A 21,186-nucleotide genomic window follows, 5' to 3' on the forward strand; every position below is an offset into this window, starting at 1 on the left:
GTTGTAGAAATTATAAATCAGTAACAGAGAACATTCAGTAAGTATCTGTATATGTGCGACCTTAAGCTATGTAGGTGTCTAAAGACTAGCTTACCGATACACATGGGTGTGACCCCACTCCACTGCCCGTCCTGTAGGCAATAGCTGTACACATCCCCATTGGCCAGTGTGTAACCAGCATAGCAGGCATATTGTATGTAATGCTTATATTGGAATGGAGCAGGGTTGGGTATTGTATGGAAATAGAACGTTCCATGAGCAGGTAACGGAGGGTAAGGACACACAGGTCTTCGTTTACTCTGGTGGTGTACTTCAAACCCCGAAATTGTGAAGGTGTTGTCAGGGGCAGAGTCCACTGTCTGGTTCAACACACTTTTCTTAGCTGTTGTGTTTTCCTGATCATGATTACTGATCAAACTTTTTTTAAGACTAGAGCTGGAAGATAATTCTCCATCTATCTGGCCAACCAAAAGTCTATGAGGCTCTGGATGTTCCAGAGCTGCCATCACGTTACCCGTTGTCCAATGTTTTTGGTTAAGCTTTCTGGTAGTAAAAGCTGGAGTCGAGTGTATGAAAGGGATAAGTGCAGTCGTCAATTCTTCTTTGGTTGCTGAAGTACTCCAAAGGAAATATGCTTTACCCTGCATCGCTGAAGAAACAGGTGGTCGGGAAGCAGTCATAAAAGTTGTTGGAATAGCTTTTGGTGTAAGTGGCTCATTATTAGATCCTGCGCGGTGAAGAGAGCTTACTGTAGAGACAGCTGTGCTCACTTCTTCTGTTACCTGTAAAGACTGTAAAATATTTTCATCAGTGGAAGATTCAATTAGGACCATAAAGTTATTAGATATGTCACTATTCTTAAGGATTTCTGGGGACACTGTAGCAGCAGTCTCAAGAGTGTTTGAGTGCGTTTTGGCATCACTTAACTCAACTGTTAGACTCATGTCCAAATTCATTTCTTTTGATACATCAATGACTCGTAAAGGTGGTATTGGAATTTCATGCTGGGTATGTGTTGTTAAAGTCAGGGAGTTTTCTCCATTATCTTCTCCTGTGGGTGCAGAAGAAAGCATTTGATGTAGGAATTTGGAGGTTTGTTCTTGCTGATCACTTATAGTTGAATTGGCCAAGATGCTTGACTGTGTGGGTTTTGATAAAGTAGCAGGAAGCGAAGTGGTGGCTGAGACTGTTGGAGAGTTCTCTAATGTAGCTGGAAGTAGCGGTTGGTTGCGGGGATCTGCAAATTTAGTCTGCCCTTGCATGGTATTCGGTTTCGTGACCGTGTCCCCAGGTCGTACAGGGTGTTGCGTAGTGAATTGATCATGCCACAGTCTCTTTAGAAGGTCTGGCTGTTTCTGTGACTTCTTAGACAAATTTCCAGTCAAGTGCAATTTGGGCTGAGAAGCCCCAAGCAGAGAAGATTTTAAAAAGGTCTCTTTGGCAGCTGTGATAGCAACAGCACTAAAATGGTTTTTCAGATCTGACATGTCTTGGTTTAACTCTATACCAGGTTTGTACAAGGATGTTTGCTTCAGCTGGAACAAGTCCATGATGTCTAACTCTGAAAACAGAAGTGATTGTGTTTATTTTTAAATGACTTGCATGAATGAATCTATTACAAAATTATTTGTTAAGTGGCTATAAACTGTAATTAGAAACATGAATGTGTTAAATACCTGGTTTAAGTGCTTGCGCTTTGTAGACTATATACTGTATAATCTCACCTTTACACACAGGAGTGCTTCCATTCCAGCTCTTGCCTTTGCAATAGAGCAATGGTGAGCCAGAAAGCCTGAACCCAGTGTTGCAAGTGAATTGGATCAGCGAACCATCAGGAGACATCATGGACGTGCCATGCAGGAGCTTGCCAGGACTAGGACAACCTGGAGCTAGGGTAATGCAGGCACCAGACAAAACAACTTAGCTGACTAACAAAATAAAACAACATAACACACTACATCACAACAAGCCATCAGCCATCACATCAACAACTTCGACAAAACATACTATATCCTTGATATACTAACACACCATAGCATTAAATAAATACAAAAAAAATATGTACGCCTGTGAAAGAGGTGGATGGTGTAAATGGAGTAGCTTTGATATCAGGATAAAATTTGTTTATGGCATGCACCTTATATCGCCAACACATTGAGTTACTTATTAATTATTACATATTACTTGTTAATAATGAATTATTTGCATCTGTGTGTAATATACCAATGAAAACAGTGATATAATGCACTGATCAGCAATAATAGTTCAGTATCAATGATATTAGATTTTAGTCTCTTATTTAATATATGTTCATACCATATTACCACTTGGATCTCTAACAAAATCTTGAACTCATACAGTTACATTTGCGTATGTCTATTCTAGTCATTCGCAGGCTGTAACGACTGACCGACGCACAGTGGTGGATGTCTAGCCCACTGGCCAGACACACAGCTGCTGGTGCGGTGGCCGTGCATCCTGAAGCCTGGGTTACAGCTGAAAGTTACGTACAGTCCGTTATACCGGAAAAATGTCCGGCCATTCTCAAGGTGCCTGAAGCCACTGCAGTCGCTGGCAGCTGAAAAGATACAAAGTGGTTCTAAAATACATCATACACATCCAAAGCGCTAAAAAAACCAAATAGATGAAAACAGAATTTAAGAAAAAAAAATTCCAAAATATTTGATGTCAAAATGGAGTACAAGGACAGTGTAAATAAACATACAGTTTATTCTGTATATATTCTCTATAGAGCCTTTTGGCCATATACCCATTAAACAACCTCATACCTGAAGCAAAGGCCCAATTCAGAGTAAGCAATGCAGGTAGCAGTGTCACTCCAAGAGTCTCCATAGATATCCAATGTGGCGTTCTGGTATTCCTAGCTTTCAGACTAACAGGAGGAATGCTGTGTAGCTAGAAGGGATGGAATGGCAGTGTAGGGGAGGGTACGAGACAGTAACAACTGCTTCAGACTTCATAGACACACCTCTTGCTACAGAAAGCTGACAATGCAGGATGGAAGAATTAATATGCTTCACGTTTGTTTTTGTTTTTTTATTTGTAGGAAAGTACACCCATTAAGATACACCTAATATCTCTGAGCCAAAATGCTTTACATTGACTAAACAATACTTCACATATATACTAGGTAATATGATGAAAATTCCAGTTAGCACATGGGGCTTTATTTTAGTAACGGCTTGAGAAGCCCGTGAATTCTCAAAAGGATTCTTTTGATGGTGGAAACAGAACATGCTGGGGGAAAAAAAATCAACAAATATAAATCATCTTGTAGTTGGTAGAAAGGTGTATGTAGGAGCTATTGGTGCTGTGTTCTACAGGGATAAACATGACTGTGGGGGAAGAAACAATCTCGTGCCCTTATGAGACGTCTTAAATGGTGTTCATGTTCTCTGTTGTGGAATGTGAATGGCTCTTCATTCAAAAAACAGTCTCCTGGACACCCAGGCGGTTAAAAACAGGTTGAACCGGGGCTCTGTGTGTTTCTCATACACCATCAATACAGTTTATAATCCAGCGTACATCAGTCATTACAGTAATTTATAATGTCAAAGCAATTTGCTTGCACAGCTGATGAAAAACATTTTTTATTTAAATTTCTGTAAACTTTTTTGCTTACTACTAATACTATATACAGTCACACAACTAGACTAAAATATTTTTCGTTTTCTTAAACATTTTGTTAAAAGCTTAAAAACTAAAACATGAAGTTAATAACCATATACAGTATACAAAAAAATCGGTATTTTTACTTAAAGCTAAATTTCATTCCCAGTTAGATACAGTTGTATATTTCTATCCTTTAAAATGCCTCTTGTGTGGAATACTGAATTAACTGCACTCTTTTCATGCAAATTAAATCATAGCAACCTGAAATTTCTTGAAGTATTGTGTAGAGGTTTAATAAATTCATTGTAGATAAATAGATGTTCGATATTATTACATGTAAAATTCCTAATTGACACCAAAACCATGTTTTTCTGAAAAAATTGTAAACCTTTGCTACATTTACTACTAGTAAACATTTTGCACAGCCTAGAATAAATATTCTTAACATTTTTAGTGAAGACTTTGTTTTCTGACTTAATTTTGCTTTTCAGACCAAATTAGTTGCTAAAATGAACTTAATCAAGTGCTATTCCCTCACAGCCAAGTCTTTTTTTCCAATGATTGACACAATGTACAAAACTTTATAAAACCCTAATATAAAAAAAATCTACTTAATTTTTATCAATGTTATCAATGCCAATATTGCTACTGAACAAATGTCCAGGCAAAGTACAAATAAACTTAAAACACTTAACAACAACAAAAACACACAGTAAATCTGCACTGATTTATCATCTCTCTTAAATCGTACATGCGTCAAATTATTCTTCAGGTATCGAGAACATACAGTGTGACCGTTTCATGCCTTGTTTAGGTTTGAAATGAACGTTTTTTAGAATTTGTTTAAAATTATTTTTAAAGGCGATGAACAGTTTACATCAGCCATAATGACCTTAAAATGTTGGAGATTATAGGAGTATACAGTAAGTTCTCTTTTAATATCCACTAAATATCACTGAATCAAACACAGTAGCACCACAATGCTGTGTTATAGGCTTCGGGTCACATCTGTATTGTTAACTTTCATATGAAGTAATATCTGCACTATTGATTAACAGTGTTTTATTTCAGTGTGTTTTCTCAGTTGAGTATGTTTGTGTGTCAGCCTTGTTGTTGCTCCTTCATGTCCAGCTTATGTACGACTCGGAAAGCCTCGAGGAACTCGTTGAAATCGATGCTGCCGTCCTTGTTGAAATCGATGCTGCGTGCCATGTCTTCGATGGCTCGGTCGTCCACATCTACACCCAAGTGAGAGCTAAAGAGTTTCCACGTGTGGCGGAATTCCTCAATGGATATCTGACCTGCAAAAATGGTGAGGCGCAAAAGTTACCAATAAATGACCAATAATCACTAAGGTGGGTGAACCAGATAAAAAAAAAATAAAAGGCCTAAACCTAACAAAAATAAGTGATCATTTGAGTCTTTGGTTTAGCATGAAGCACAGTAGCAGGTTACATGAGGATAAAACATAAATATATTATTTTCTGATTATATAAGTTATATAAATATATAACTGTATATAAACTGTAAAACTATAAACTGTAGCAATTTCACAGTCCATTAGCATCATTACAAATGTGATACTTGCCAGAATGGTCCTTGTCGATGATGTTGAAGATGATCTCAAGGTCAGTTCGATACCTGTACAAAGTTTCTGCTAAGTTTGGGGCAACCTATAAGGTGGTGGTGGTGGGTGGTGTTGGTGGTGGTGGGCGGTGGGGGCAAAACAAAACAAGCATTAGTTCTGTTAATGAACCAACAATAAAGGTCTAACTAGGCCACACATGAAACTTGTTCAAATTACTAGAATTTTTGGTCTGCTTGTATAATTATAAAACAGAACGTCAGTAGGTCAAATTCCATTAAATAGCCACAGTCTCATACAAGCAGTAGGTCATTTACAACTTTAACCAACGCTGATGCTTCCTTAAACTTTAATACTGTTTAAGATGTATTTTGTGAGCAGAGAATAAACACACTTATTTGTCTCACCTGACAATGTGGTACAATCATATCATTGGAAAATACATTCATTTTTTATTCTTTGATTTGAACAAAACAAATGATTGAACAGGATCTGATACCTGTGGAATAGGTTGCCCTGGACCAATGTTTTCAAAGCATGACTCGTATTCTACGCTGCCGTCAGAGGCCAGACGCACAAGTCGTGGTCTTAAAGTACGCCATGGAAGATCCAACCTCAGAATTGATTCCACTACTTGAGCCCATTCATTGGTAGAGATCCTGCCTGTAAAAGAGCAGAAAAGAAATTAAGAGGGAAAGGGTAGGATAGAAGGGAAAGAAGTGCAGTTATTTATAAGTAGAGTTAATTTCTTTTCTCTTACAGTACCTGTGTTGTAGATATCATATTGCTGAAAGGCAGTCATGAGTTCAGAGCGATGGGCAAACAGCTTCTCTTGCAGAGCCTTTAGAGCTGAGCTTTCAGCCACACTGACTCTAAAATGAACAAACATTCAAGTTAGAAATATCCACACCTGAAACTGACACTGCGCAACATTTTGTAAATGCATTAAAAACTGAAAAAAATTAAATCTCAATTACACAAATGGTCAGACAATTATTTTATTTGTATAACCAACAGAGACAAAAAAGATAAAACAAAAACAAGTTATTTCGAGTCATTTAACTCAAGTCTGAGTCAAGTCTCAAGTCATGAATGTCAAGTCAAAGTCAAGTCGAGTCTTTTTTTAATATTCGTCAAGCAAGTCTCAAGTCTCAAAATTGTGACTTAAGTCCGACTCGAGTCAAGTCATATGACTCGAGTCCCCCATCTCTGATAACCAGTGCTATTTTTGGATAGAAGCAGTATAAGAAGCTAGTTAGTGACAACCAATAAACCAGAATCTATAAAACGGGTTTATTAGTATGTCCCTTTGGCCCCCCAAGTTTTACTGAACTTCCCAGCTATAATGTTCAGGTGCATACAGTTTCCAGAGCTACTGTACCAGACACTTTAGCCAGTAAATTCAAGCATTCCTTGGGGATCAAGAAAGTCCTATTGGGGATCAATCTATCTGTAGTTTGATCCAACCTTTCCTTAGATCTTGACAAGTCTCCAGCTTCCACCACTACAGTGTGATGCTACCACCATTATGCTTCACTGTGGGAATATAACTGACTGTATGACTTCGCATTAAGGTTAAAGTGTTGGTCGGTGAGACAACAGAATCTTGTTTCTTTATGGCCTCTAGGCACTTTTTTTTGGCAAACTCCATGTGTGTCTGTGCTGCAGCTTGAGCTGAATGATGGCAGCTATAGTAATATATTCCTAATTACATTGCACAAGTCTGTACCAGAGGCTTACAGCCAAGTACATTTCCATCAATTTCTTTCTTTTGTGAAATCAAACCTATTTAGCATAGACCACAGGTTACATAACAGAGGTAAGCCATCTGTCATTTACCCTGTGATGAAACACATCCGAGCCTGTAGGACAAATCAAATCAACAAGTGAAAAAGTCAATTAAATAAACGATTACAAGCAAGATTTGGGTGGATGTTATACTGCATGCATGAGAAATCTTAAGCTTAATTTATATGGACTGAAGGAGGATTCCTGCTGATACTGTGTGATCTTGCCATAGCAGATGAAAATCCCACTGAAGTGATCGTCAATATTGATACGTTGTGAACGTTGTGATGGGATCTGTAGCTTAAATAGCAGACCAAGACAGAACTTATTCAGAGGTTTAAGGAAACATTTGTGCCTTTACAAAGAAGACGAAGACCAAAAGACAAATGTCATATAGTTCAAGTGGTCCTGCTGTATGTGAGATGAGAAAGCTCCTTAAACAGAAAAGACTTAAATAGCTGACAACTCAGCAGTAAACGATAAACCGGATCAGAGTAATGCATAAAATCTAAAATCTCACGCAATCTGCATTCTGAGGGAAAGTGCACACTTAGTGTACTCACCCGTGCAAAGTGTAAAAAAAAAAAAACAAGGTGGCCACCTGCTGTCTGGAATGGAGTATTACAGAGGGTTAGAACTGGACCAGAGTAAACGTCACCATTCTAGTGACGAATTTGTAGATGAAATTCAACCAAGACTTCTCAAAACTGGATACGGAGGAGGAGCACTGATGTTGACAGGTGATACAAAGGCATGCCGGATCTTTGTTGACTGAAATCTACTTATAACCTATATTCCTATGATGTGCCATCAGTGAAGATAAGCAATGCCTGGATTGATAGCACCAGCATGGACTGTTATTGGTAACTGGATTAAAAGCTCTCCAGACCATGAAGCAGTTCCTGGGGGAATAGACTCCCCTTCCCTCAGGTCACTATTAGCACTAATACTAACGTGCGCTAATGTAATGTAAATAAACAAAAGGTTGTAGTGAATGCAAGAGTAGAAATTAAATCCATTATGAGGGTCAAAGCAAGCATAAAGCATGGAAGAGAAGGGGTTAACAAACAAGTGAATATACCTCTGTTGCAAAGTCAGCTTCCTGGTGCTACGGCTCACTTGATACTGGAAGAAACGTGGGATCAGATCGGGACCCAGCTTTATGTATGCACCACGATTACTGCCCTCCTCGTAGTAGTTGGATGCAGAGAAAATAGTGATTACCTTCAGAAAACAAATCATTATTGTAAACAAATATGTCCAGGACTGTTTCTTGATTTTTGTACCAAATAATGAAAACAAGTCTGAGATCATAAATCTTGTTTGCTATTTCAGCATGACAAATAAAACAAACACATGCTAGATACATACCATGATACAGTATACCCCAAAAACAGTTTGCATTTGTTATATCAATCTACCGCCTTAAGTGTCTGACCTGTCCATCATGACAGAGCTCATAGCCCTCCTGCTTGCACTCATGTGATCGAATAAGTAAGCACATGCCGTGCTTCTCAAGGAGCCGCCGTGTGACATCAGGCCCGAAGTAGCATCCTCCTCCACGGAACGAGTTCGGACTGCATCCGTTCTGGTTCTTTGGGTCGCTCCACAACACGTCCACAATCTACAGCATCAGAAATGACTGCAATTTCTTCTGTAGTATTTATAGATGTTTACAATTCGATAGCATCACTTACCTGCTTCCATTCCATCTCTTCTCTGGGTGCCTCAGGTAGAGCGAGGGACACTATAGAGTCGAGGAAAGGAACTTGGAGTATGTCAGCAGGGCTAGGGAGTTTGGGTGATGGGGGAGCACACCGCGATAGTCGGGGTGAGCACACTGAGGAGGACGACGACGACGAAGAGCTGCTGCTCTGCCAGGTGAGGCGGCTCTTCCTCTTGCGCTTCCCCTCATCATTGCAAACACGCAATTGATCCAAACTACACTTGGGCAGCCGCAAAGCTGACTTGACCTAAAGAGAGAAGGGTTTTAATCTAAGAGGGTAAAACAATATTCAATGTAAAGATACAGATGTCTGTATCAAATTTTACCAAAGTCTTTGTATCTCCATTTCCAGAATCTTGGATATCACCCCTCAGAACAACCATGATGTCCAGGTGTTTAAACATGGTGGTTCTGAGGGGTGAAATGAAAGATTCTGGAAATGGAGATACAAAGACTCCTGCTTATTGCTTCAGTGCTCAATAATAACAGTGATAATAAGGGGTTTATTGTACAAGGGCTAAATGGTACAGCTATCATAAAAAAAAATTTATTAATTGATAATTTACTTTCTCAGGACTTCAACTCACCTTGTGTCTTTCGACAGAGCTCAGAAAGTCCAAGTCGGTTTCATCTGAGATGCCGCCATGAACAATGAGGACTTTGTTATCGATGATCGTCGCTATCGGGAGCAGGCTGAAGACGTCTTGAAGGAGCTGGAGGATTTCTCTTCCGTGGGTCTGAAGACAAATTCAAACCAAAATAATTCCACTGGATGGAACTTGAGTAACTAAATAAAATAAACTGAATAGAAAAAGAAATGACCTTGTACTTCTGCATCACCTCTTTTGTAAAGCCGTATCTGAAAGAGGACAAATAGGTGTTGCCTTGAAATGATTTAAACAGCACATACAGTAATTGTCAATATGAAGAATACGACTTAGGAAATGAGGTTGTTATTCTACCGCAGGTTCATGATGTGATCCTCGTGGTTGCCTCGGTTGAGGTGCATGTGATCTGGATAGAGAAGCAGAAAGGCGAATAGGATGATGATAATTTCCATGGACTTCTTTCCACGGTCCACAAAGTCCCCGTTGAAGATGTAGGGGTTCTCAGCAGATGGCAGACCATTCTAGAAAGAGGAAAAAGAGCAGAATATTATAAGATGTTAAAGAAGAATACGGACATACCAAGAGTGCTCTAATTTCTATATATATATATATATATAAAGAACTGTACTGAAAATAATAATGTACAAGAGGGCTAAACTGGTAGGTTAAACTGAGCAAAGCGTGCTAGAGGAACTGACATTTTCCACGGCTTTCAGGGAGCATGTGATGCTTGCTATAAAATATCAGAAGCTTTATATACGTTATCAGCTGGTTGTAACTTGGTGTAAATTGTTAATGCTGATGAGAGAATGCTCCAATATAATCAATATCCATGTGCAGTTGTATTAGTCATTATTCTATTTTGAATATACATTTGTTTATATTTATATCACAGTGCTGTTGAATTCTCAATTCAAATAATAATAATAATAATAATAATAATAATAATAATAATAATAATAATAATAATAATAATAATAACAATCTTTATTTTCTATAGTGCCTTTAAAAGTACATCTCAAAGCGCTTTACAAAAGCAAAATAAAAGCAACAAAATACACACATAATATAAAAAATTAAAATTAAAGCAACAAAAATAGACCATAAAATAAGCACTATGTAGAATTACAGTCAAATTAAAAGCTACCCTAAAAAAATGAGTTTTAAGCTGAGATTTAAAAGTGCCAAGAGATGTTGCTTTCAGAAGAACGAAGATCACGAGATGGAATATAAGGAATTAAAAGCTCAGTCAAATATTGAGGAGCTAACCCATGTAAGGCCTTGTAGGTAAGCATCACAATCTTAAAATCAACCCTAAACCTAACGGGGAGATCTCTTAACTTTGTTCTAGTAAGTACTGTAAGTATTCTCACCGCCAAATTTTGCACTACCTGTAATTTGTTTAAGGTAGCTTTTGACACCCCAGACAACAAGGCATTGCAGTAATCAATACGGGAAAACACAAAAGTGTTGATCAGTCTCTCAGCAACAGAAAATGACAGCATTGGATGCAATCTGGCAATATTTCTGAGATGGAAGAAAGAAGTTTTAACCGTATTTTGGATATGTGGCTCAGACGTTAAATTGGCATCAAAAATTACCCCTAGATTCCTCAATTTTGTTTGAAACTCCAGATTTTAACCATCAAGAGTTAGCTTGACTGCCCCAGCTTTGCGTAGTTGGTGGGGTGAGGCAACAAGCATAATCTCAGTCTTTTCACTGTTAAGACAAAGAAAATGAAGCAATAGGTTGGGGGTGGGGGGGGGGGAGGTGTCTTGGAGCTACCGTCTTAAATGATATCATGAAATTGTTTTTGTGGACTAAACATGACTATAAACTGAAAAAAGGTACAATGTGTGATACATAAATAAATGAAAAATTCGAATTATTGGCAAATTCCTGTCAAGAAATGACAAATTGCAGTATTGGTTATGACAAGAACTATATAGAACCTCATTAACATTAACACCTAAAATGTTAACCAGGGGGCTTTTCCAGCTCATGAGAAGAGTAAACGCTCTTCGGTTAAGAATGAGGAGTGTGTAAAGTGAAAACATTATCGGATAAACAACTTATGATACACAACTTATGATACATACATGGATCAGTAGAGGGTGCTAATAGCAATCGCACAATAAGGATTGGTTGTCATGGTGGTGAGTGGAAGCGGATGCTGAGCATAACTAGCTGGGATTATGAATGTTAGGGGGATAAAACACACAAAATTATTACCTTATAGAATATCAGGAGCAAGTCGTCTAGTCTTCCATGTAAGTCACCTGCAGTGAACATGCAGAAGATTTTACATGCTTTCCGGAGAGATGCAAAATAATAAATTCTGACATAATGACAAACAAGATAAATAAATCATGCTGCAGTTTGAGGTCTCATTGCTTCTGTCACGTTCTGTCTATCAGAGTTATTGACATGTTTGTCTGATTTGATGATAGTGAGTACTACAGTACAGCAAGTTTGTGCAAGGAAACAGCAGTAGATTTGCAGAAGCAGCAAAGACATTACATGCTCATAATAAACCACTTATTAGCATCTGAAAGCGGTTCGTTCATATCTGAATAAGCATTTAGTTCTGAACGTTAATGTGAAGAGAGAGAGAGAGAGAGAGAGAGAGAGAGAGAGAGAGAGAGAGAGAGAGATGTATATAAAAAATGGTTCATGTTTACAGAAATCAAATGCAACGTTTTCATGTTGGAATGCTGCTATTAGCATTTGCAATGAAGGAGGCCATTGAGGTGCAAAGAAGCGCTTAGCGCTAAGTTTTGCGTAAATACACACTTCATTTTGGGGACACTTTTGCACGTGCCCACGTTCATAACGAGGAAACTGGGCCCAGAGTACAGTAGCTTCAAATCGTTAGCGTGGAACCTGGAAAGCACAGAACACACGCTGGAATGAGGGCGAGGTTTGAACTTACCGCAGATGGTGATTTCCTTGGCGTAGGACGACGACAGGTAAATGACGTTTGGCATCTGTTTTAGAAACTTCTGCGTCTCGTGAAGTAACTGCAGCACGTATTTGGCATGGAGAATCTAGGGAGAAGAAATACAACACAAGTCATTATAATAATAAAAGAAATGAATAAAAAAAAGAGTTACTAAACTCTCTCATGGGGTTAAAGTTGCAGTGTGTTGTACCTGCTGCTCCTTGAAGGCGCTGAGCAGGGTGTTGGTATCGGTGACGCTCAGGGGGAAGGAGAGGCGAGGGCCGCTGTACGACTCAGGAACAGCGATCTGCTCGTACTTGTAGTGTCGGAGTTCCTCTGTTACAGGGTCTAGCGCCGGGTCCAGCAGGTGAGAGATCAGATCTGGAAAAATAGCATTTAATATTACTTTCTAAATGGCTTTTTTCTGAGATATTTTTAAGAGCAACCACAATAACAGAAAAACACCTGGTGTAGAAGGAGCTTGCTATTTTGACACACTAGTATGTAGTATGTTTAACAAGAAGGTGTCAGGGTTTTCAGCCAGAGGTGCAGCGGTACACTCCATCTCATTGTTCACTCAATATCTAGTTTATCCTCCGAAAGCATTTTGACTTAAGTATGATGAACAGTCAAGCTACAGTCTGGGCAAGAATGTAACCGGCTTCTGCTGCTTCATACCATACTGAAAATTTTCCATACGATGGTGTTGCTGTTGCACTTGAATCCATAAAAGTATAAGTCATTTGTAACAACAATTAACACGGTCTGGATATCACTTTTATGTATTTTTTTTCCTCTGAAAAAGAAGGAGGCCTTGGCCCTGCTAGTCCGTTTTTACCTGTCAGATGTGCTAATATAAATCTATTGTTATACTATCTATTGTCCTATTTGAATGATCTAAAATCCTGGATATTGTTTTCTCACAGCAACAGCCAGTACAGAGTGAGATGCAACATGGCCATCACACACACACACACACACACACACACACACACACACGTCTGAATGGCTGCTACACTAATTATGCACTGAGATTTGGAGCTATTGTCTCAATTGTGCCTTTCGTGAACATGTAAATGTGCGACTGTGTCGGTCTGAATCTATTCTAAAGGGGGTCCAGACATCATGAGCAGCTGTTCCTACAAGAGGAAATGCTCACATCCATGCTGAACTTGCTGCTTATGTAAGCACAAGTGTGTCCAACAATTATGGAGGGTTATGGCCACTGGTTTGAGCTGAATTATACAGTATCGTGATCCTGTTAAACCTCTGAGAGTCATGTGATTTCCTCTGGGTTCTCTGGCTGTCAGTAGAGACCTGGCTATGATACATTTCCTCTAGGTGTGAATCTGTGTGTGTGCGCGCACATGCATGCATTCCAAGGTGTTAATTTTTTTCCATAATTGAGCTCATAAAAACTAGGAATCATTGCATGAGGCTACAGTATATGTTTCTATGGTGAAGAAAATGCTGTGTATTTCTATCAGATTTTTTTCCGCACCAATTATTTCATCAACATATTTGTTGTTCAGATTCCAAACATCTAGTATTTCGATCAGTTCTCTGATCGCCTAATTCGGAGAGCATCCTGGATTTCTGGTAGTATTGGAAAGGCTTTGTGTGTGGTTCCTTTTTTTTTTTTTTTTTTTGGATAAGCTTGAGTTAATTGTCTGCTTGATGCATTTCTGGCACAACAGCACAGCTCAAAGTGGTATCTCCTTGTGTTGCTAAGCAACTGTGTCCCTCCATAGTAAATGTTTTAAACCATTAGGATAGGTGCATGATGGTTAAAAGGGGCTCTGCTCGTTTGATTTGAAAGGATAGAAAGCTAGGGGATGAAATGTGAGAAAGAGGAGTTGATGGATGAAAGAAGATCAAACACGCTGTTAGGATATAAACAGAATTTAAAAAGAAAAGTTTGACAAGTTTGCATGGGAATGATTATATACAATTATTGATTTTATGTATAGAACTAGAGATGCGGTGAAAGGGTATAAAGTTCCAGAATATGGGGAGATTTGATCAAAATGGATGCATTAACTGTATAAGCAAAGTGCTCCTGAGCCTGTAAAGCTTCCTTAAATATCCCAAGTCCATGTTGTAATTGCTGGATATTTGTTGGCTGTAATCTATTGCTCTCTGAAAGGTGAGTGAAATCTGGATGTTTGTGCATGTTTTCCTTCTGGATTATTTGCCGTTAACACCAGTTTTCTTTTTTTTTTAACACCTTTACTGTTGTAGAGCCAAGAACACCAACACAGCCACGACTGAAAAACTCAGAGAAAGATCTAAAGTAAACCTGGAGTGGATTTCTTTCTGGCTTGAACCGTATATTCATACAACCTCAGCTTCCGTATATCAGTGACAGTCGAGTCCCTCTGGATTTCATGTGCCTTGGGCCCAATTTATTGAAGCCGACTTCACTCACACATTATCAGCAGTGACAAAACGTCATCAGCAGAGAGTGAGAAGGCACACGGGAAAAACCATAGCGGAAGAAACAAACATGAAAAAGGTGGATTACTTTCTCAAACACTGATTACTATTAACCCACCAAATTTGGAGAGAATATTGGATCAGAACATAAACATAAATGTGTTTTTGTCTACAGGATGAGGGATATTTCTTTTGCTGAGAATGAAATATGGAATTCTTCTTCTCCTTTGGAAGTACAGGAAGCATCAAGCGTAGCATCACTAGATTTCTCACTGCTCTTAAAGCATCACACTTGCAGTCTCGGGGTCCTGATCCCGGACCACATTAGAGGAGCATGATGTGGTTTTCAGCTGTTGCGGTTCCGTCCACATGAAGGTTTGACACGTTACTGTAGTCTTCCTGTTAGCTCAGACCAGTCTACAGTATATGTTCTCCTCTGATCTCTCTGGATGTTTTTCCACACAGTTCTTTGAAAAATCTCCAGGCTCTTTTTGACATGAACAATACCTAAAGCTGTATTATTCTACACCTCATGCTGCTGCTGTGTGATTGGCTGAATACATGAATGAGCAAGGGTGCGTCGGTGTGCGTACTGTACAAATGAACGTACAGGTGTGTTTTTTTTAGTGCATCTCAGTACCTGGTCCGTTCCCACTGAGCTGTTTGAAGTTATCCAACATGAAGCTGAAGAAACTGGAAAGCTTTAGAAAAAAAAAATGGAGCTTCTATAAAATGATCATTTTATAAGCCGTATTATCATTGGTTTGGTGTTAAATTCATTTAAGTTACAGAACTGCAGTGTTTTATGACACAATTTAAAACTGTCCCATTGACTTTATATAAAGATGATCTGAAAACTGTTATACTGGGTTGTACAGTGATTTTATATATATTTTCTTCTAACCATAAACCTATAAACTTAAGAAAAGATTTGAGATGACATTGTTTTTTTTTTTCCCTACCTGCAGCTGGTCTTGTTCTCCTGCGTACTCTATGGACTGGAAGATGTTCCAAGTGTAACGTCTCCTGATCTCGAGCCGTGCCATGTAACGCCGGTACCAGCGCTGGATCAGTATGGCAGCTTTCATCACTATATAACAGAAAATAATACAAGTGATAAGTAACCCACTAGTCACAAGAAATCAAACTAAAGTTGATGAAGGATTGCAATGGATCAGCCACGACACATGACCATATTAAAAGCCCAATCGCACCACAGCATTAGCACAACGTTAGGTCAGAACTCCCGTTAATAGGCCCTGATCCTATTTTCAGAAGATCATTGTAACATGTAGTATAAAAAAAACACCAACATCAATTAACGTAAGGCCACTTAAATCTTTCAAAACATGTTGGAGTGCAGTAGTACTGCTAAAAATAGGCAAAGCCTCTGGAGACTGGCATCATGGCTGCTAATTAAAGATGTGCTGAAAGAGTTGCTGAGAGTGCAGGAAGGGATAAACAAGATGGGGTGGGTCGATTTTCGTAGCCTCTATTAACCACAGATGAAGTCAAGGTGGGCTCCATGTTATTCTCCACCACAATATTCACTGTAGTATTAATTTAATACATTACATTTCAAACTTTATACACTGCAAATACAGACCGAGAGCTTCAGTTTATATTCACATCATACATCAGGAAAAAGAAAAGGTCTGATCTCTTAGACATTAACTGAAACATGGGTGTTGGTAGCAGATGAAACTGCTGATCTCACACAGAGTTTCTAGAGTTTATACAGAATGGTGCAAAAAAACCTCCAGTAAGCAGCAGGTCTGCAAGCTAAAAAAGTTTGTTGATAAGAGAAATCAGAGGAGAATTGTAAATCAATTACTCTTTACAACCGTGCTGGGGAGAAGATGAGCACATCAGGGTGTTATGAGTCATGTCATGAGTGATTATATGAGTTACTGAATCCTTTTGAAACACTCAGACCGGTCTCTCTGGCATCAATCATTCATGCCACAATCGAAATCACAGATCAGAGTTTTTCCACATCCTGATGTTTGTTGTGAACATTAAGTGAAGCTCTTAATCTGCTGCATGACCGACTAAATGGATAACTACATGAACCTGTACGTGTTCCTATTAAAGTGGACATAACCTAATGAAGGCCAGGTGCTTACCCAGTATCGGGCTTGGAGGCTTGACCATCAACTCTGCATGAGGAGCTAGAGGAGGATCAAAAAGTTTTGTTGGAAAAAAGTGCACGTGAGCTCCTTTCTGAGAGTTCACTAGAGAGAGGACAATGATGAAGGTGCATCTTGAAACATTGACACGTACATGCGCAAAGATATAACTTCTTACTTGACGTGCTGTCTAAAAAACCTTAAAAATGTCTACTTACCGATTTCTGATGGATTTCCTTGGTTCTCTGTGGATACTGAAGCGCCACAACCCATAATGGCACCATGAATGTTTCCTGTCTGATCATGTGTCTTTGCGATCGCAAAACTAGGAAAATAGCTTAAGAATAGATAAGCAGATAGATAAGAAAATATTTAGGAATAGATAAGCACTTAAATATATCAGTATTATTCCAACAGCACTTCTGAATTCTTCATCAGGAATGTTCCACTTCCATCTGAAAGCCAGATCAGACGTATGGTTTAATACGTGTGCCTATTGTAATGGCGTGGTAGCGTTGGCGTTCCCTGGAAGGAGTCTCCAATGTCAGTGTTTTGTATCACCGAGATAAAGCGGTTAGTATCTCCGTCATCCCAGTCACTGATTTCTCATTAAATTTAAGTCAATACGCTATAATAATAATAATAAGCAAATGAAAGCATGTGTGCTGTTACCACTGTTCAGAATATAAAGGACACATGATCCATAACTGATTTTATTATGTATGTTAAGTGCTTTTCAAAGGACCCTTGACTGCCTTTATTTTGAGTGGCTTACACTTAGTGTGAATCAGAGAGAAGAGGCAAAAAAAATGTAGACTGGCTTCTAAATCAAGTACATGCTATTGATCTGTAATCCATCAATCATTTCTCATGTTTAGCCAACTGCCATGCCATGCCACGTTACATACCACTGGAATTATAATCCATGGCACTTCTGGGCACTTTTCATCCACTATTTGATTAACAGCGTGGTTTCAGACATGCAGATGTTCCTGAAGTGGCACTTTTGCAGGCTAATTAGCATGAAAATGTAAAGGCTGATAAAATATTGCTGTACAAGAGTGTATAAGTGTAGGTTATTAAACATTCAAAGCAATTCGACCAAAACCGGACAGCCTAAGATTGGAAAACAACCAGCTGCCCAGTTTTGCTGTGTTGCCTCAGATTCCTGTTCATGGCTCACAGGAGCAGAGAATGCAGAGGTCTTCGTGCTGTTGCTGCTCACCTACCTTGAGGTTATCTCTGGTTGTAACATTGTGTGATAAAGTAAAAGCACATGGAATAGCCACAGAAAAAATTGCAAAGAATGTGGAAGGAGAGAAAGCACATGTGTGATTCAATGTTGATGCAAGGAAAGAGAGAATATAGAGTAGATAATGAAGATACGATTAACTTTTTTCCACAGAGAAAACAAACACACAAAATTTTTTTTTTTTGCATACATGCTTTTCCAGTGCCCAAAATTTCTGGGGATATTTTCAGGTCTTTTGTATGGTGTTTATAATATATTTGGGCTGGAGACCTGGCAACCCTGGGTAAATATTTTAGCTCTTCTCACAGAATGAAATATTATTCTTGCTATAATGAAAAGTACAAATAATCTAAAGAAACAAACCTGGTAGCATCAATTTAAGGTAAAAGGTTGTTTAAAAAAACTAAGCAATAAATAAATAAATAAATAAAAATAACTATACTTTGTAATTGCAGATTTTTTTCTGAAAATTTTAACTAAAGTACATTAAAATAAAGTCAAATTAATATAGCAAATTTAAGTTTTATAGATCTACCTAGAGTAAACCATTTTACGTAGATTATTCAAACTTTTTCTTTCAAAATAAAGAACAAAAATACATTTAAAAAAATTAATGTATAAAAAAGTAAATACCTAATAATACCTAATAATTTTTATAATTAGTACCTAATTATAAAAATTATAATTACAAATCTATTATACCTATGTACAAGCAATTAAAAAAATAAAAACATTTTATAACAAACCAACCAAGTAACTCATTCCTTTGGAATCTTGTGCGCAAAGTTTGTACAGTTTCATCAGAAGTTAATTTACATTTGATATTTTCCCCTCAAACTCGTCTGATATCATCTGTCCATTAAATACTTTAACCCTAAAGACAAGTTGAAGCTTAAAGAAGCATAACTTCGGGCTGAATTCCAAATGAGTCCATGTTCCCTATACAAGTGCACTACTTATAAGCTTATATTAAATAAATATCTACAGTAACCACTATAGCATGTCAAAATATTTAAAGAAATAGAACAAAATTGCTTCACAGTTGGTGTCGTCTATATGTGTGTACACTTTACTTTTGATCCGAGCTTCAGTTTTGCAGACACTTTCAAATGCACTACTGTACATATCTAATAAGACTGTTTGGGATTCAGCTCCAACAGGACCGATGCGCATCAGTTACGATTGAAACATTAACGTGCCATTTTATTATGAATAACGCAACGACGGACAGAATGAATCAGAAGTAGATTGGAAATCGATACATACCGTCTTCGGTGTGACGTACACGCTATAGGTGTGAGAGTGAAAATGAAAACGGAAGCGCGGCGACTCTCGCACGCGTACAGACGATGACTAAAGCGCGCGCGTCATTGCCAGCGTTTGCGCACGACTTTGCAACCCAGAGGATTAAACGTGTGGAAAAGATTAACATACAGATGCAGCTCTGTGAATAAACAGCACACAGAGTGGATTCAGATACGAGGACAATTTAGGGTTCCACGATTCAGATCACTTTAAAAAAGGTGCAATAGTGTGCATGAGGTGCAAAAAGTATTACATGGCTAAGTTTCAGGACTTCTTTACGTTTCAGGAGTTGTTTTTTCCTTTTGAAAAGAAAAACCTGCTGCACTTGACCATTGTTGGGTTTATAGCCCAAAAAAAACAGGACTTGGGAATGCGACCTGTAGTTAAAGCACCGTTTAGACTACAGGTTTAATATTTAAAGAAAAGAAAAGAAAAGGGGGGGGGTTGGAGAAAAGCGTACCTAAGGCACCCTTAAGTGTCATTATTTTTCACCCACAGGATTCACCAAAAAAAAAAAAGTCACGTTAATTACAAATATTTAGTGACAATTTTACAAAGACTTAATAGTAGACAACCATCATTGATGCAAGATTTGGGCTAGCTGATGTGCGTTATTTATTTTATATTCAAACCGACTTAATTTGTTTTTACCCAACACGTGGGTAAATATAATCTTGCACTGCAGGGATGTAGACAGCTTAGTTGTAATGGAGGTACCAACAACAGATGCTGACTACGGCACACCTTTACCCAACACACGGACCCCTGTAGTGTAGGGCTGCATATTCTCCACTGGAATGGCACCCTAGTGTGCGCAAAGCATTTTCTGCAACAGGGACATCGCAGAGAGCAATTGTGCAACAACGGAGCACTAAACCTCAGATCATCAAACCACACTACAGAGACAAAGACACACACGTCCATCAAGCACAGGCAAAGTCTGATAAAAAGCATCAAAAGCGCATTAAAAGATAAAACATTTATTTTATATACACACGTAAAAACATATAGTAACACATTAGGAGGAGGCAGGTCATGCACCGTCCATAGGGAATGCGTTGCGGCGGTGAGAGAGTTGCTGCATGGCTGCACTGATTTCCCTGCTCGTAATGATGCCACGTCGGTTCAAACTAGACAGACGTGCGGCCTCCAGACCTACTCTTCTTAAAAGGAACAACGGCGCGAGCCTCGACCCAGGCACCGCTCTGCACTCATCAGTCTCGAGCTTGGCGAAAACAAAAAGTCCATGAAGTCAACACAGTTAATTTAGAATTTACTACAGCGTCACATTTTTATGCACCAAATAAAAGTGCACTCTTACCTCTCTGCGCATTTTATAAATGTAGTGCGCATGCGCGCGGATTTGGGCCTTTGCTCTGGGATGACAGGCGCGTGGCTCCCGTTTAGATCTCACTGCTTTCATGGCGGTAGCGCGTGCGTTTGAAGAAGGTTCGCGTTGCTGTCATTTAAAAGCGTCCGCGCGCCCTAATTAAGTTAACTTAATTACGTCACATGACCTTATGGCCAATCAGTGGCTTTGTTTCTCCCAAAGCGTCACTAAGGTTTAATTAAAAGTTGTGTTTTTTTTTGCTTCGCTTATGACATTATGATGAATGTGTGTAAATTAGGATAGTATAACTTTTTAAAATGTTTTTCAGAAGCCAACCTTATTTTACTAAAATAACTGAAATAAAAAAGCCTTAATTCTTAATATATTCAAGGGGGCGTGGTCAGTATAATATATTCAAGGAGGCGTGGTCAGTTTGTTTTAAATAAGGTTGTA

The 21,186-nt window shown here is 38.6% G+C and overlaps 1 protein-coding gene and 1 long non-coding RNA gene across 2 annotated transcripts; both read right to left on the reverse strand.

The window, feature by feature from the left end:
* Window positions 1-4,640: 4,640 nt before the first annotated feature.
* On the reverse strand, window positions 4,641-19,486 carry ppef1 (protein phosphatase, EF-hand calcium binding domain 1). Its single transcript, XM_060859430.1, has 18 exons — window positions 19,365-19,486; window positions 17,065-17,183; window positions 16,844-16,888; window positions 15,680-15,807; window positions 15,358-15,418; window positions 12,493-12,662; window positions 12,273-12,387; window positions 11,573-11,619; window positions 9,695-9,861; window positions 9,555-9,591; window positions 9,320-9,469; window positions 8,704-8,979; window positions 8,445-8,630; window positions 8,088-8,230; window positions 5,984-6,090; window positions 5,718-5,881; window positions 5,222-5,306; window positions 4,641-4,934 (listed from the first exon to the last, which is right to left on the reverse strand). Exons 2-18 carry the CDS (start codon window positions 17,117-17,119, stop codon window positions 4,735-4,737), a joined length of 2,136 nt encoding a protein of 711 aa, XP_060715413.1. The 5' UTR covers window positions 17,120-17,183; window positions 19,365-19,486; the 3' UTR covers window positions 4,641-4,734.
* An 881-nt stretch (window positions 19,487-20,367) lies between these two features.
* Window positions 20,368-20,857, reverse strand: LOC132839048 (uncharacterized). The gene is made up of 2 exons (XR_009647688.1): window positions 20,725-20,857; window positions 20,368-20,628 (listed from the first exon to the last, which is right to left on the reverse strand). It is a non-coding gene; the product is annotated as an uncharacterized LOC132839048 (long non-coding RNA).
* Window positions 20,858-21,186: the final 329 nt, after the last annotated feature.

This window comes from Tachysurus vachellii, chromosome 23 (genome assembly GCF_030014155.1).
Source record: "Tachysurus vachellii isolate PV-2020 chromosome 23, HZAU_Pvac_v1, whole genome shotgun sequence".
Lineage (NCBI taxonomy): Eukaryota > Metazoa > Chordata > Actinopteri > Siluriformes > Bagridae > Tachysurus > Tachysurus vachellii.

Excerpts from the sequence above, each read along its gene's own strand:
- ppef1 (XM_060859430.1), bottom strand. The coding sequence starts at position 17,119 with ATGGGTTGTGGCGCTTCAGTATCCACAGAGAACCAAGGAAATCCATCA. Across the intron at positions 9,592-9,694 it reads GATCACATCATGAACCTGCG|ATACGGCTTTACAAAAGAGG; the intron begins GTAGAATAACAA and ends GTCCTCTTTCAG. Across the intron at positions 9,470-9,554 it reads AGGTGATGCAGAAGTACAAG|ACCCACGGAAGAGAAATCCT; the intron begins GTCATTTCTTTT and ends ATTTGTCTTCAG.